General features: G+C 38.1%; 1 protein-coding gene across 2 annotated transcripts; it reads left to right on the top strand.

Moving 5' to 3' along the window:
- The first annotated feature begins 148 nt into the window (after nucleotides 1–148).
- Nucleotides 149–11,870, top strand: DPY30 (dpy-30 histone methyltransferase complex regulatory subunit). 2 transcript variants are annotated; one of them, XM_082745274.1, is made up of 5 exons: nucleotides 149–1,009; nucleotides 1,251–1,322; nucleotides 1,408–1,455; nucleotides 8,176–8,318; nucleotides 11,528–11,870. In XM_082745274.1, exons 2-5 carry the CDS (start codon nucleotides 1,287–1,289, stop codon nucleotides 11,598–11,600), a joined length of 300 nt encoding a protein of 99 aa, XP_082601400.1. In that variant the 5' UTR covers nucleotides 149–1,009; nucleotides 1,251–1,286; the 3' UTR covers nucleotides 11,601–11,870. The 2 variants fall into 2 exon arrangements, with proteins under 2 accessions (XP_082601400.1, XP_082601401.1); XM_082745275.1 differs by having other exon boundaries at nucleotides 924–1,150.

Here is an 11,870-nt window from a genome sequence, read left to right as displayed (position 1 = left end):
AACTTTAAAAACATACCCAAAAGTCTAGTTCCTAAACAAATTTATTTTAGATCTTTATCTACTCAGTTTTTGCAGAGTAACAAAATGTATTCTACCGTTTTCAAAACTTAACATTATAATCACCAATGTTTCTGTATTTCTAGAGTCATGACTTTTAATAGCTTACATTCCCTTATACTGATATGACATATGTAGTCTCCAAACATTTAATATTAGGTTTTCAAATTTTCGTATTACCAAGTGCTACTACAAATGGGATTAAAGGTAGGAACGTTCATGAGTGTATCGCTTGTATTTACATAAAAATAAATGGAATTTATTGTAATTAAAACAACCGTCTTTGCTATTTACGAATGTAGGAGGCAAGTCATCCTTTGTGTGTGTGTGTGGTTTTTTTTTTTACAAATACATTAGTATCAACAGTATCACACTTTGGAAAGCCAGTTGCTTTTTGCTAACTTTGATACAAATGGAAGCTAGCATTAACATCGCATATTTACAGATTTAAGTATTCGATCAAAGCTTACCATGAAGTCCCCAAATGCTGCTTTCCCCCCCACCTTTTTAGAATAAAACACTGACATTCTTTCGTAGACTGTTTAGCTTAGGTCTGATTTTTTTTGTAAGAATCATCCAGTGGATGGATGATTTCGCTTCCACGCTGAAGAGCTTCCGCGGAAGACTTCAGGCAGCACTAAGAGATGCGCGGGCCGAACCCCTGAGAGCTGCGGTGGTCACTGCGTCTGCAGCTGGGGTGTTGCTCGCCTGGGGTAGGCAGGTTGAAAAACTAGCTTCCCGCAACCGCCGGGGTCAGATTTTTGCCACTCTGTCGACCACACAGGGAAAAGTAGACTCAGCACAGTACCCAGTCCTTCCCCACCCAGGCCCGCCGGGGAGTTCTGCGCAGGCGCGGCGGTTGTGCGACATCCGTCACTTACGGCTGAAGCGGTTTGTGCTGGGAGTTGGTGGAGCGGTGCAGCGCTCTTAAGAACCAGCGGCTTGGGCGCGGGTAATCAGCTCCCTTCCCCCCACCTTTTCCACCTCTTCTAGGTTCTTGGGACAGCTGCGGAGCTTCCGGACCTGATGCGGGCGCCCTGTGTTGGACTGTCCCACCTTGCTCCTCTGCTGCTCCGGGTGCTCCCGCGCCCAGGTGGGGGTGAGGGGCGGGGTCGGGAGCTGGGCTGGACTCCATCCTGGCATCTTCGTGTTGAAATCTCCCGGGTAACTCACGGTTCTTCTTGTTTTCCAAGACTGGTTTCCGGGGATTGTGACTTGCAGGGTCCGCCATGGAGCCAGAGCAGATGCTGGAAGGACAGACGCAGGTACCGGGAGGCCCTGGCTTCAGGGTGGCGGTGTGTAGCGTGAAGGGGTGGTTCACGTCTCAGTGACCTGTGTTTTGTTTTCTAGGTTGCAGAAAACCCTCACTCTGAGTACGGTCTCACAGACAATGTCGAGGTAATTCGCCCGGGTCTTATGCCGTATCTGAACGTCTCTTATGAGCTGGAGAAAACTTGGGATCCATTTTTACTAGGTTGCTTTGCGCAAGGGAAAACTTTATCAGCATGAACTAAATAGTATCAAATTATGGGTAGCCTGTTTTGTTAGCGGTGCTAATACTTCGTGGTAAACGGACGTTCAAATTAGTTTTGAGTCAAGAGGTGAACTTCTGAAAATGATGTAAAGAAACGAAAATGCATTACTAATGGCACAATCGTTTTACATGGTGGGTATTAATGAATCTGTTGGAACATGCTTTCGAAAAACTGCACATTAAAATTGCACCCATTGTCTTTGTAAGTAGAATAGTGTGCTGGTGGAGTCAACATTTAATAAATGTTGATTTCTTTGCGTTCAGTAGTAGATGCCATTGGAAGGTGTAACACACGTAATAGACATTGTTTTTGCCTTACATAGTTAAGTCTGAACTCAAAGAATTCATGTGAAAAACATAAAAAAGGAGGTATATTTTCTTAGAGCTTTTTCATATAAGTGCCAGGAGGTTGTTGTTTAAAAGTAGAAGTTGTTTGTAAATGAATGAATAAATGCTAGGACAAATGAATTAGCCAAAGCTGGGTGAAATTGGTTCGGAAAATAGGTTTCTGGGGGATATGTGTGTTTTACTGGGGGGCCAGGGGAGAAGACATTGCCAGTGATTAAGTTTGGATAAATGTGAGCATGAGTATTACCAAGCAGAGTAATGATAGTAACAGCTGCTAACATTTCTTTACTTTTACTGTGTGCCAGGCACACTGCTAAGTAATTTTTATATATTTTCAGTCCTGTAAAGCTCAGAGAAGTTGAGTAACTTGTGTTAAGGACACCACAAAGTAAGTGGAGGGCTTTGTGTTAAACACAGGGAGGTTGACATTTTTGAGGTACAGTTAAACTGTGTTGATGATATTGAGTCCCCTGGCATGTGGAATGACCACTCTGTGCCTTATGAAATTGCTAGGAATGTTTCTTCATTTGATATCAGTATTAAGAAGAGAACTTCTTTTCATAATGTAATCTTTAATTGAACCTGGTGAAGATCCTCTACACCACTTTGTGTTCTGTTCATTTAAGAAACTTCGTTATAGACAACAGTCTTTTTTTTTTTTAACTTTTTATTATTTATTATTTTTTAAAGATTTTATCTATTTGGCAGAGAGACAGTGATAGGGGGAACACAAGTAGGGGGGAGTGGGAGAGGGAGAAACAGGCTTCCCACCCAGCGGGGAGCCTGACTTGGGGCTCCATCCCAGGACTCTGGGATTGTGACCTGAGCTGAAGGCAGATGCTTAACAACTGAGCCATCCAGGCGCCCCGTCAGCAGTCTTTTCTTGATGGTGCTTGTATATGAAGGCAGAGTCATGATACATAAGAGCAGTGATTCTGAGAGTCTTTCTCTCAGGTCCTCAGACCAATTTCCCTGGTAAAGTGAGAAAAAAGGTGAGAGCAAGGGAGTGTTTGATAATGATACATTGTTTGGTGATCAGTCTTCTGCTTCTGTAATTTTAAAATGCCCATTCTTTATGAATTAATGGTATAAAATAAGAGTTTATTTATTGGTAAGTTTTTACTTGGCAAAATAGTGTAAACATTCTTATGTTAGCCCCTTTGTTCATTGTGTAATCTTTAATTTGTTGTAGTATTTGAAAGTTTGGAAACCGCTAGTCTTTAGCTGCTGCTACTTTTTCTCTTAGTCTGTTTTATTTTCTTTATTGGCTTATATGTTATAATTTCTTTTTAGGTGCTTGTTTTACGGTTTATAGCATGCAAGTCTAACTTCACAATTTACCTTCAAGTGGTATTATTTCATTTTGTGTATAGTACAAAAACCTTACAAAAAGGGTGGCCGGGTGGCCCGGTCGGTTGAGCGTTGGACTCTTGGTTTCAGCTTAGGTCATGATTTCTTGAGTTGGGGGATCCAGCCCCCAGTCAGGCTCCTAGCTCAGCAGGAGCTTGAAAGATTCTCTTTCTCTGTCCTTCCTTCTGCTTGCTCTCTCTCTCTCTCTCTCTTAAATAAGTAAATCTTAAAAAAAAAAAAAAAAAAAGATCAAACCAAAACCATACAACAGTATTCTCCCATTTTTCCCACAACTGGCCTTTGTACTGCTGTTACATATTTTACTTCCATTTATGTTATAAATCCTGTAATTAACCTTTTAAAGAAAAATAAAAAGTTAATTATCTTAGAAGAGATTTAAACAGTAAGAGAAAGGAATATTTCACAGTTACCCATGTATGTACCTTTTACCATATTTGCCATCTTGACTCTTTGAGATCACAAGTAGGCAGAGAGGCAGGCAGAGAGAGAGGAGGAAGTAGGCTCCCAGCTGAGGGAGCTGAGGGGAGCCCGATGTGGGGCTCGAGTCTAGGACCCTGATACATGACCCGAGCTGAAGGCAGAGGGTTAACCTACTGAGCCACCCAGGCGCCCCTCTTCCTTTTTTTAAAAAATTAAGATTTTATTTATTTGAGACCATGGAAGAGCATGCTCAAGCAGGTTGGGGGAGAGGGAGAAGGAGGCTCTCTTCTGAGAGGGAGCTGAATGTGGGGCTCAGTCCTGGGAACCCAGGATTATGACCTCAGCCAAAGGCAGATGCTTAACTGAGCTACCCAAGTGCCCCTTGACTCTTCATTCTTTAGTGTAGATCCAGATTTCCTTCTGCCTTAAGGGCTGCTTTTAACATTTCTAGGTCTGCTGGTCTGCTGGTCTGCTGGTAAGGAATTCTTCAAACTTCTGAATGTCTGAAAAATCATTATTTTGTCCTTTTTTTATGGTCTTTATTGCTGAGATATTTTTGCTAGGTATAGATTTGCTCCACTGTCTTTTCGGCTAACATTGTTTCTGACAGGATATTTGCAATCACTCCTTTCTTTGCTTCTGCATACTTAAAGTATATTCTTTTGGTGCTTTTATGATTTTATTATGAGTTTTAAATGATTCAATATGATATGTCTCTGTGTAATTTTTATTTTTAATTAATTAATTAATTAATTTGTGTAGTCTTTAAATAAAAATATGCGTGTTGTGCTTAGGATTCGGCGAGTTTCTTGGATCTGTGGCTTTAGAATTTTCATGAAATTTGGAAAAATTTCAGCCATTATTTCTTCAAAAGTACTCTCTAAGCTTGATTTAGTTATTTTTCCTCTCCCTTCTTGAAGGTGTGGAAGATGTTATAATAACTGGTTAATAGCACTGCTTGTTCTATCATCTGTATCATTTCTGGGTCTATTTTTGTAGGTTGAATTTTTCCCTCATTATGGGTAATATATCCTGCTTCTTTGCCTGTATGGTGATTTCTTATTGGAGGCTGGACATTGTGCATTTTACCTTGTTGTGTACTGGTTATTTTTATTTTTGTAATCCTTCAAACTTTTTTTTTTCAGGTTTTTTTTGTTGTTGTTGTTGTTTGTTTTGTTTGTTTTTGTTTTTTAATTTGAGAGAGAAAGTGAGAGCAAGAGAACTGGGAGGGTCAGAGGGAGAAGCAGACTTTCCACCCAACAGGGAGCCTGACTTGGGACAGGATCCTGGGACTCCAGGATCATGACCTGAGCTGTAAGGCAAGTCGCTCACCTGGCTGAGCCACCCAGCCCCCCTCCTTCAGACATTCTTGAGCTTTGTCCTAGGACACACTTAAGTTACTGAGGAACAGTTTGATTCTTTTGAGGTTTGCTTTAAGCTTTGTTAGGTAGAACAAGACCAACCTTTAATTTAGGCCTAATATCTTCCTCTTTCATTTCCCCCAGTGTTTCATGTATTACAGTTTTCCAATTTTGGGTCACAGGAACATGAACTATTCCTGGCCTTGGATGAGCTGTAGGGATTATGTCTCCTGCTCATTCTAGGTGTTTTTTTCCTTGGCCTTGCGTAGTTTACTGTTATGCATACCCTGATAAGTATTCACTTGAAGACTGCTACGCAATCTCTTTAGTCTCTTTCTGCACATCTCTCTCCTCTCCATGCACTTTGCAATACTTTGTCCTAAAAATTCTAGTTGTTTTGATCTCCCTGAAGTTTCAAGTCTGGCTTCTCAGCTCAGGGAGACTTCTGGGCTCTGCTTTGGTTCTATAAGTTTTCTTTGCATCCTATCAGTTTTCTAGGCAGGAAGCATCTTATAAGTTTTCAAGGCAGGAAGTAGTAAGCTGGGACAATCCTAGGGCTCCCCTTATTTTTTTTCCCGTTTTTGTGATTATTGTTGTATACCGTTAACACCTTTTACCTTTTGGGGGGTGGTAATTTGGATGTATATATTTTTAGATTAATTCAGGATTTGGGCTCAACTAAAATTAATCATGGCAGTAGGCACATAGTAGATACTAAATATTTGAAAAATTAAGAGGATTTGGTCAGGAGGTTTATTATAAAATCTATAGGAATTGTTCAGGTGTTGCTGTTTCTTATTGAAGGCATTGGAATATCATGTAAATGGTTAGTTTTTTTGTTGTATATGAGTATTATCTGTTAAGATTTACCAAGGAACAATAAATTTCTTAATCCATGAGCAAATAAATAACTTTTACCATTAGTTAGGTATAGAACATTATTGTCTTAAATATTATAAATCTCAAAAAAGATGGAAAATGAGCAAAATTAGAATAGTTGGTAGACATAGTTTTGGGAACTATCTTTGGAAACCATGGTCTATACATATATTTTGGGTATATGATTAAAGTATTTTTTTGTTTTCTACCACTTTTTACAAAATAAAATTGTCTAAAAAACTAAGTCTAGAAAATGTTTTCTTTTTTGTTGTTGTTGACTCATTTATATCCAGTTTGAGTATGATTGAAGTTAAAGTTCAGTTTTTTTTAAATGATTTTATTGTTAAGTAATCTCTATACCCAATATGGAGCTTGAGCCCACACCCTGAGATCAAGACTGCATGCTCTACCAACTGAGCCAGGTGCCCCAAAAGTTCATTTGTTTTATTTTATTTTTAAAAATTTATTAATTTGAGAGAGAGAGAGAGTGAGCACAAGCTAGGGGAGGGTCAGAGAGAGAGGGAGAAGTAGGCTTCCTTCTGAGGTGGGGAGTCTGATGTGAGGCTTGATCCCAGAACCCTAGGACCATGCATGACCTGAGTCAAAGGCAGACGCTTAGCTGACTGAGCCACTCAGGTTCCCCCAGAAGTTCATTTAAATGAAAATGCTCTTAATAATGTTTTGCCTTTTATTTATTATTTTAAGATTTTATTTATTTATTTGACAGACAGAGATCACAAGTAGGCAGAGAGGCAGGCAGAGAGGAGGAAGCAGGCTCCCTGCGGAGCAGAGAGCCCGATGTGGTGCTCCATCCCAGGACCCTGGGATCATGACCTGAGCCGAAGGCAGAGGCTTTAACTCACTGAGCCACCCAGGTCCCCCAATGTTTTGCCTTTTAGATAGGCTCTTATTTCTAAGTTTCTAAAATGGTCAATTTGTAAAAGAATGCGAAGTTTTTCAATAAAGCAGTTTTTGATGTTCTTGGTGTCAGATGAATCTATGTCAAAGACCTAAAATTTGGGGATTCTTTAGGAGTAGAAATTATAAGTTGTTTCTTAAACATCATTTAAGTATCACATTAGTGATCTTTTCCAGATTAGTAATTTCCCTTATTTTTTGGCTATCGTTTTCTTAATATTTTTCTTGATTCTGTTCACTTTTATTTATTCTGTTTATTTTTAAAAAAGATTTTATTTATTTATTTGACAGACAGTTCACAAGTAGGCAGAAAGGGGGATCTAGGCTCTCCACTGAGCAGAGATTTTATTTGTTTATTTGACAGACAGAGACCACCAGTAGGCAGAGAGGCAGGCAGAGAGAGAGGGGGAAGCAGGCTCCCTGCTGGGCTGATCCCAGGACCCTGAGATCATGACCTGAGCTGAAGGCAGAAACTTAACCCACTGAGCCACCCAAGTGCCCCAATTCTCTTCACTTTTCAAAATCACGAAGATTGGGTCTCTGTCTGTTGTGGTCTCTGTCTGTCAAATAAATAAATAAAATCTTTAAAAAAAAAATCATGAAGGCATTTCTTTAAAGAAACAAATGGAAAAACATTTTCATTTTGATAGAGGATAACCATAAAAATGAAAACTGAATACAAAATGGTGGTAATAAATTTTACGTATATTCTATTGCCATTGGAAAGCTCTGCCTGTTCTCTGGGTAAAGAGAGTTTAGCAAATGTTACAGAAGTGTTACAGACCTATCAATGCCAAAGTGAGTCTTGTCCTTGATACTGTCTGTAATGAAAGAATTGAAACAGGTCTAGCTTTCTCAGTGATTCAGTGCTACTTAGTGTCTTATCTCGATTTTTTGAAGCATAGTGTAAGAAGGTATTCTTATAAAAAAAAAGAAAGCACTTGTATTTACTCTTAAACAGGCAGAAGGAAAGGGAGAAGGAGTAGGATCTGGAGATAGAGGAATGTGTGGCTTACTCAGTCCATAGCATGTGCAGTGCTTGATCTCAGGCTCCTGAATTCAAGCCCCACACTGAAAAGAATGAGATACTGTATTGCCTTCAGAGAGGAAAAGTTTAAATGGAATTTAGAAACGGGTCTGATTTTATTTGATATTTGCTGTTCAGTATCAGCTTTCTAGTCATTGATTTGCCTTTTTTATTAGTTTCATATGTCCATTAATTTTTGTTTAGCGCTCAGAATAATCTAGTTATTTGTAATATATATGCATGTTTTTTGAATCCACTAGAGGATAGTAGACAATGAGAAGATTAATGCAGAAAAGTCATCAAAACAGAAAGTGGATCTCCAGTCTTTGCCAACTCGTGCCTACCTGGATCAGACAGTTGTGCCTATTTTATTACAAGGACTTGCTGTGCTTGCGAAAGAAAGGTAAGATGATACTGTCTGCAAATGGAGTTACCAGAGAAAGCTAAATAAAGACTTCCCCAATTGAAATATCATTAGTTAAAAAAAAAGAGAAAAAAAGGAATATCATTAGTAGTGTTATTTTTAAAATAGAAGAAATTTATGGATGTTAGAATTAAAAATAAGTTAGCCATAATCTTATCAGTTCAGACACTTTGATTTATCTCTACTAGTGTTGGATCATATGTCTGTTTGTAAAGCTTTGGAATCATGGTATACATGTAATTATATGTGTTCTTTTTACTTAATATTATAACTTAAAACTTTTTCCTTATCTCTGCATAGCCTTTGTGATGTTATTGTAACAACACTGCAATTAACTTAGTCATTTTCTCATTGTAGAACACGTAGGTCCAATTTTCTTTGTTAATGTAAATTAGCAAGCACTTTATATGTTTTAATGCTTCTTTTGCCTTTATTTAATTTTTCTTTTAAGATTTTATTTCTCTGAGAGCATGCTCAAGAGAGCAAGAGGTGGGGGGAGGGACAGAAGTAGAGGGAGAAACAGGCTCCCCACTGAGTAGGACCCTGGGATTATGACCTGAACTGAAGGCAGACACATAACTAAGCCACCCAGGCATCCCTGTTTAATTACTTCTTTCTTTCTTTTTTTTTTAATTTAAGATTTTATTTATTTGATAGAGACAAGAGTTGATTTGCTAGTTTGAGGAACATGATTATTAAGTGTTTGACACATAAAATCACTTTTCTTTCCAAAAGTTTGTCCTCAAATTTCTTCCACTGTCATAACCTCAGCAGCATGAGTGTTATTATAAACTTGTCTTTTTTTTTTTTTTTAAAGATTTTATTTATTTATTTGACAGAGAGAGATCACAAGTAGGCAGAGAGGCAGGCAGAGAGAGAGGAGGAAGCAGACTCCCTGCTGAGCAGAGAGCCTAATGCGGGACTCTATCCCAGGACCCTGAGATCATGACCGGAGCCGAAGGCAGCGGCTTAACCCACTGAGCCACCCAGGCGCCCCTATTATAAACTTGTCTTGCCAAGCTATTTTGATTTATATTTCTTTGTTAGCAGCATCACAAGTTTTTTTCTGTACATGTTTTTTCCTTGTAATCCTACCTTAGTTCTTTTTGTATAAGCAAATCCAGTAAGAAAAATGTTTTCGTAAGTTGGTTATGTGTATAAAATAGGATTTGTTTATGACTGCAGGATATGTCTTGGCTCTAATACTATTAATTAAAATAGGGTATCTTTTATATATATTTTTATTCTTAATCTACAGAAGGTTGATACAGGGGGATTATAAATACTGCTTTAAATGCTAGAAGGAAAAATTTGAAGTTTTTAAGTAACATGCTATTGGTAAATACACTTTTTAAGTTAGGAATTCTGGCAAAATTATTCATGAAATTAATTATAAATGTGTGAAAAATTGTTTAGTCTAGGTGGTTCAAAAGACTGTTTAAAATCCAAAGGAATGTTTTGAGATCATTGTAAATTAATCCTAAATACGCCTTTTCATAGTAGGATTTTAAATAGCTGATTTCCCCAACTTTTTGTCTTTTGACTTGTTTTCTTAGCAAGAATACTTTAAGGAAAAGTAATAATATGAAATATATTTTTTGTTAAAAATTTTTCCTAGTTTTATTGAGAAATAATTAATATATATCACTGTATAAGCCTAAGGCATATAGAATAGTGGTTTGATTTACATATATTATGAAATGATTCCACAGTGTGTTTAGTTAACATCCACCATCTCAGATAGATGCAATAAAAAGAAAAAAAAAGAGAAATTCTTGTGATGAGAACTGTTAGGTACTCCCCTTAACAACTTCGCTCTCTATCCCACAGCAGTGTTAGCTGTGCTCATTGTGTCGTACATCATAGCCCTGATGTTTATTCATCTTGTAACTGGAAGTGTGTACCTTTGAGCACCTTCCTCCAATTCCCCGTTCTCCCACCACTTAATTTCTTTTAAAGATTTTATTTATTTATTTGACAGAGCACAAGTAAGCAGAGCAGTAGGCAGAGGGTGAGAGAGAAGCAGACGTCTGTGGACCAGAGACCAGGACCCTGGAATCATGACTTGAGCCAAAGGCAGATGCTTAACTGCTTAACTGAGTCACCCAGATGCCCTTACCACTTCTTAATTTTAAAATAGGTTTAACTTCTCAGTTGCACTGTGAGGTAGCAGTATTAGAACTATTATTGATTTAAGTATTTGAAGTAAAATAGAGGTGACTTTGTTTCTTTTTTAAAAAGATTTTATTGGGGTCCCTGGGTGGCTCAGTGGGTTAAGCCTCTGCCTTCACTCAGGTCATGATCTCAGGGTCCTGGGATCAAGCCCCACGTCAGGCTCTCTGCTCAGCAGGGAGCTTGCTTCCCCCTCTCTCTCTATGCTTGTCTCTCTGCCTATCTATGATCTCTATCTGTCAAATAAATAAAATATTAAAAAAAAAAGATTTTATTTACTTGTCAGAGAGAGAGGGCACAAGGAGGGGGAGTGGCAGACAGAGGGAGAAGCAGGCTCCCTGCTGAGCAAGGAGCCCGATATGGGGCTTGATCCCAGGACCCCAGGATCATGACCTGGACTGAAACCAACCGAGCCACCCAGGCATCCTGAGAGGTGCCTTTTTAAAAAGAAACACACCAGTACTTTTTTGTCCAAATGAAGATTGAATCCTTTGATTAGTTTTTGGGGGTTCATCCACTTGTCTCAGTGATGCTATAGCCATTTTCCTATTTTGTTTTTGTACTCTTATTGAAAGGTAATACCTGTAGGAAAAATTGTGTGTATCATAGGTGTACAGTTTGATGAGTTTTCAGAATCCAAATGTAGCCACATAACTTGGACTTAGATCAAGAAACTGTATACTGTCAGGATCCCAGAATTCTCCCTCGTGACCCCTTTAAGTCATTATCCCCCCTGCATAATTGTCATCCCATTGCCAAAAATTACATTTTTGAAACTTGTGTTTTAGAATTGTGTTAAAACCAGATTTAAACCATAACAAAACTTTCAGTTTCTTTTCACTATGTTCTTGACTGATTTACTTGCATATTTCATTCATCATATTTACCACAAGTGGCCTTTGAAAGTAAAATGAAAATTAAGCTGAGAAAGATGTGTTTTTGTTATGGAACAGTACATTTAAATTAATATGCTTAGAATATAAATTTCTAAACTTTGGATTTCTTTTCCCTTACAGACCACCAAATCCCATTGAATTTCTAGCATCCTATCTTTTAAAAAACAAGGCACAGTTTGAAGATCGAAACTGACTTACTGGGAAGAACAGAAAATTTTGATTTCTACTGTAGATTTACATGATTAAGAGGCAGCTTTAATTGCCATGATTTTTCCCCCTTTTTGGAAGTATAAGAACCGTCAGGACAACAGAACTTATTTCCGGAATTGCAGAAGAAAACATATATTCCTTATTTTGATTTAATCACCATACTTATTTAATGAGTATATTCTGTGCAATTTTTTCTCAGATTGTCTTTAACTTTGTTTTTAAATGACCTTCAAAATAAACTGTTAAAACGTCA

The sequence above is a fragment of the Mustela nivalis genome, assembly GCF_964662115.1.
Source record: "Mustela nivalis genome assembly, chromosome: 8".
Lineage (NCBI taxonomy): Eukaryota > Metazoa > Chordata > Mammalia > Carnivora > Mustelidae > Mustela > Mustela nivalis.
Note: the sequence above shows the minus strand (reverse complement) of the source record. Positions and strands in the feature narration are given on the sequence as shown.

Excerpts from the sequence above, each read along its gene's own strand:
- DPY30 (XM_082745274.1), top strand. The coding sequence starts at position 1,287 with ATGGAGCCAGAGCAGATGCTGGAAGGACAGACGCAG. Across the intron at positions 1,323-1,407 it reads TGCTGGAAGGACAGACGCAG|GTTGCAGAAAACCCTCACTC; the intron begins GTACCGGGAGGC and ends TTTGTTTTCTAG. Across the intron at positions 8,319-11,527 it reads GCTGTGCTTGCGAAAGAAAG|ACCACCAAATCCCATTGAAT; the intron begins GTAAGATGATAC and ends TTTCCCTTACAG.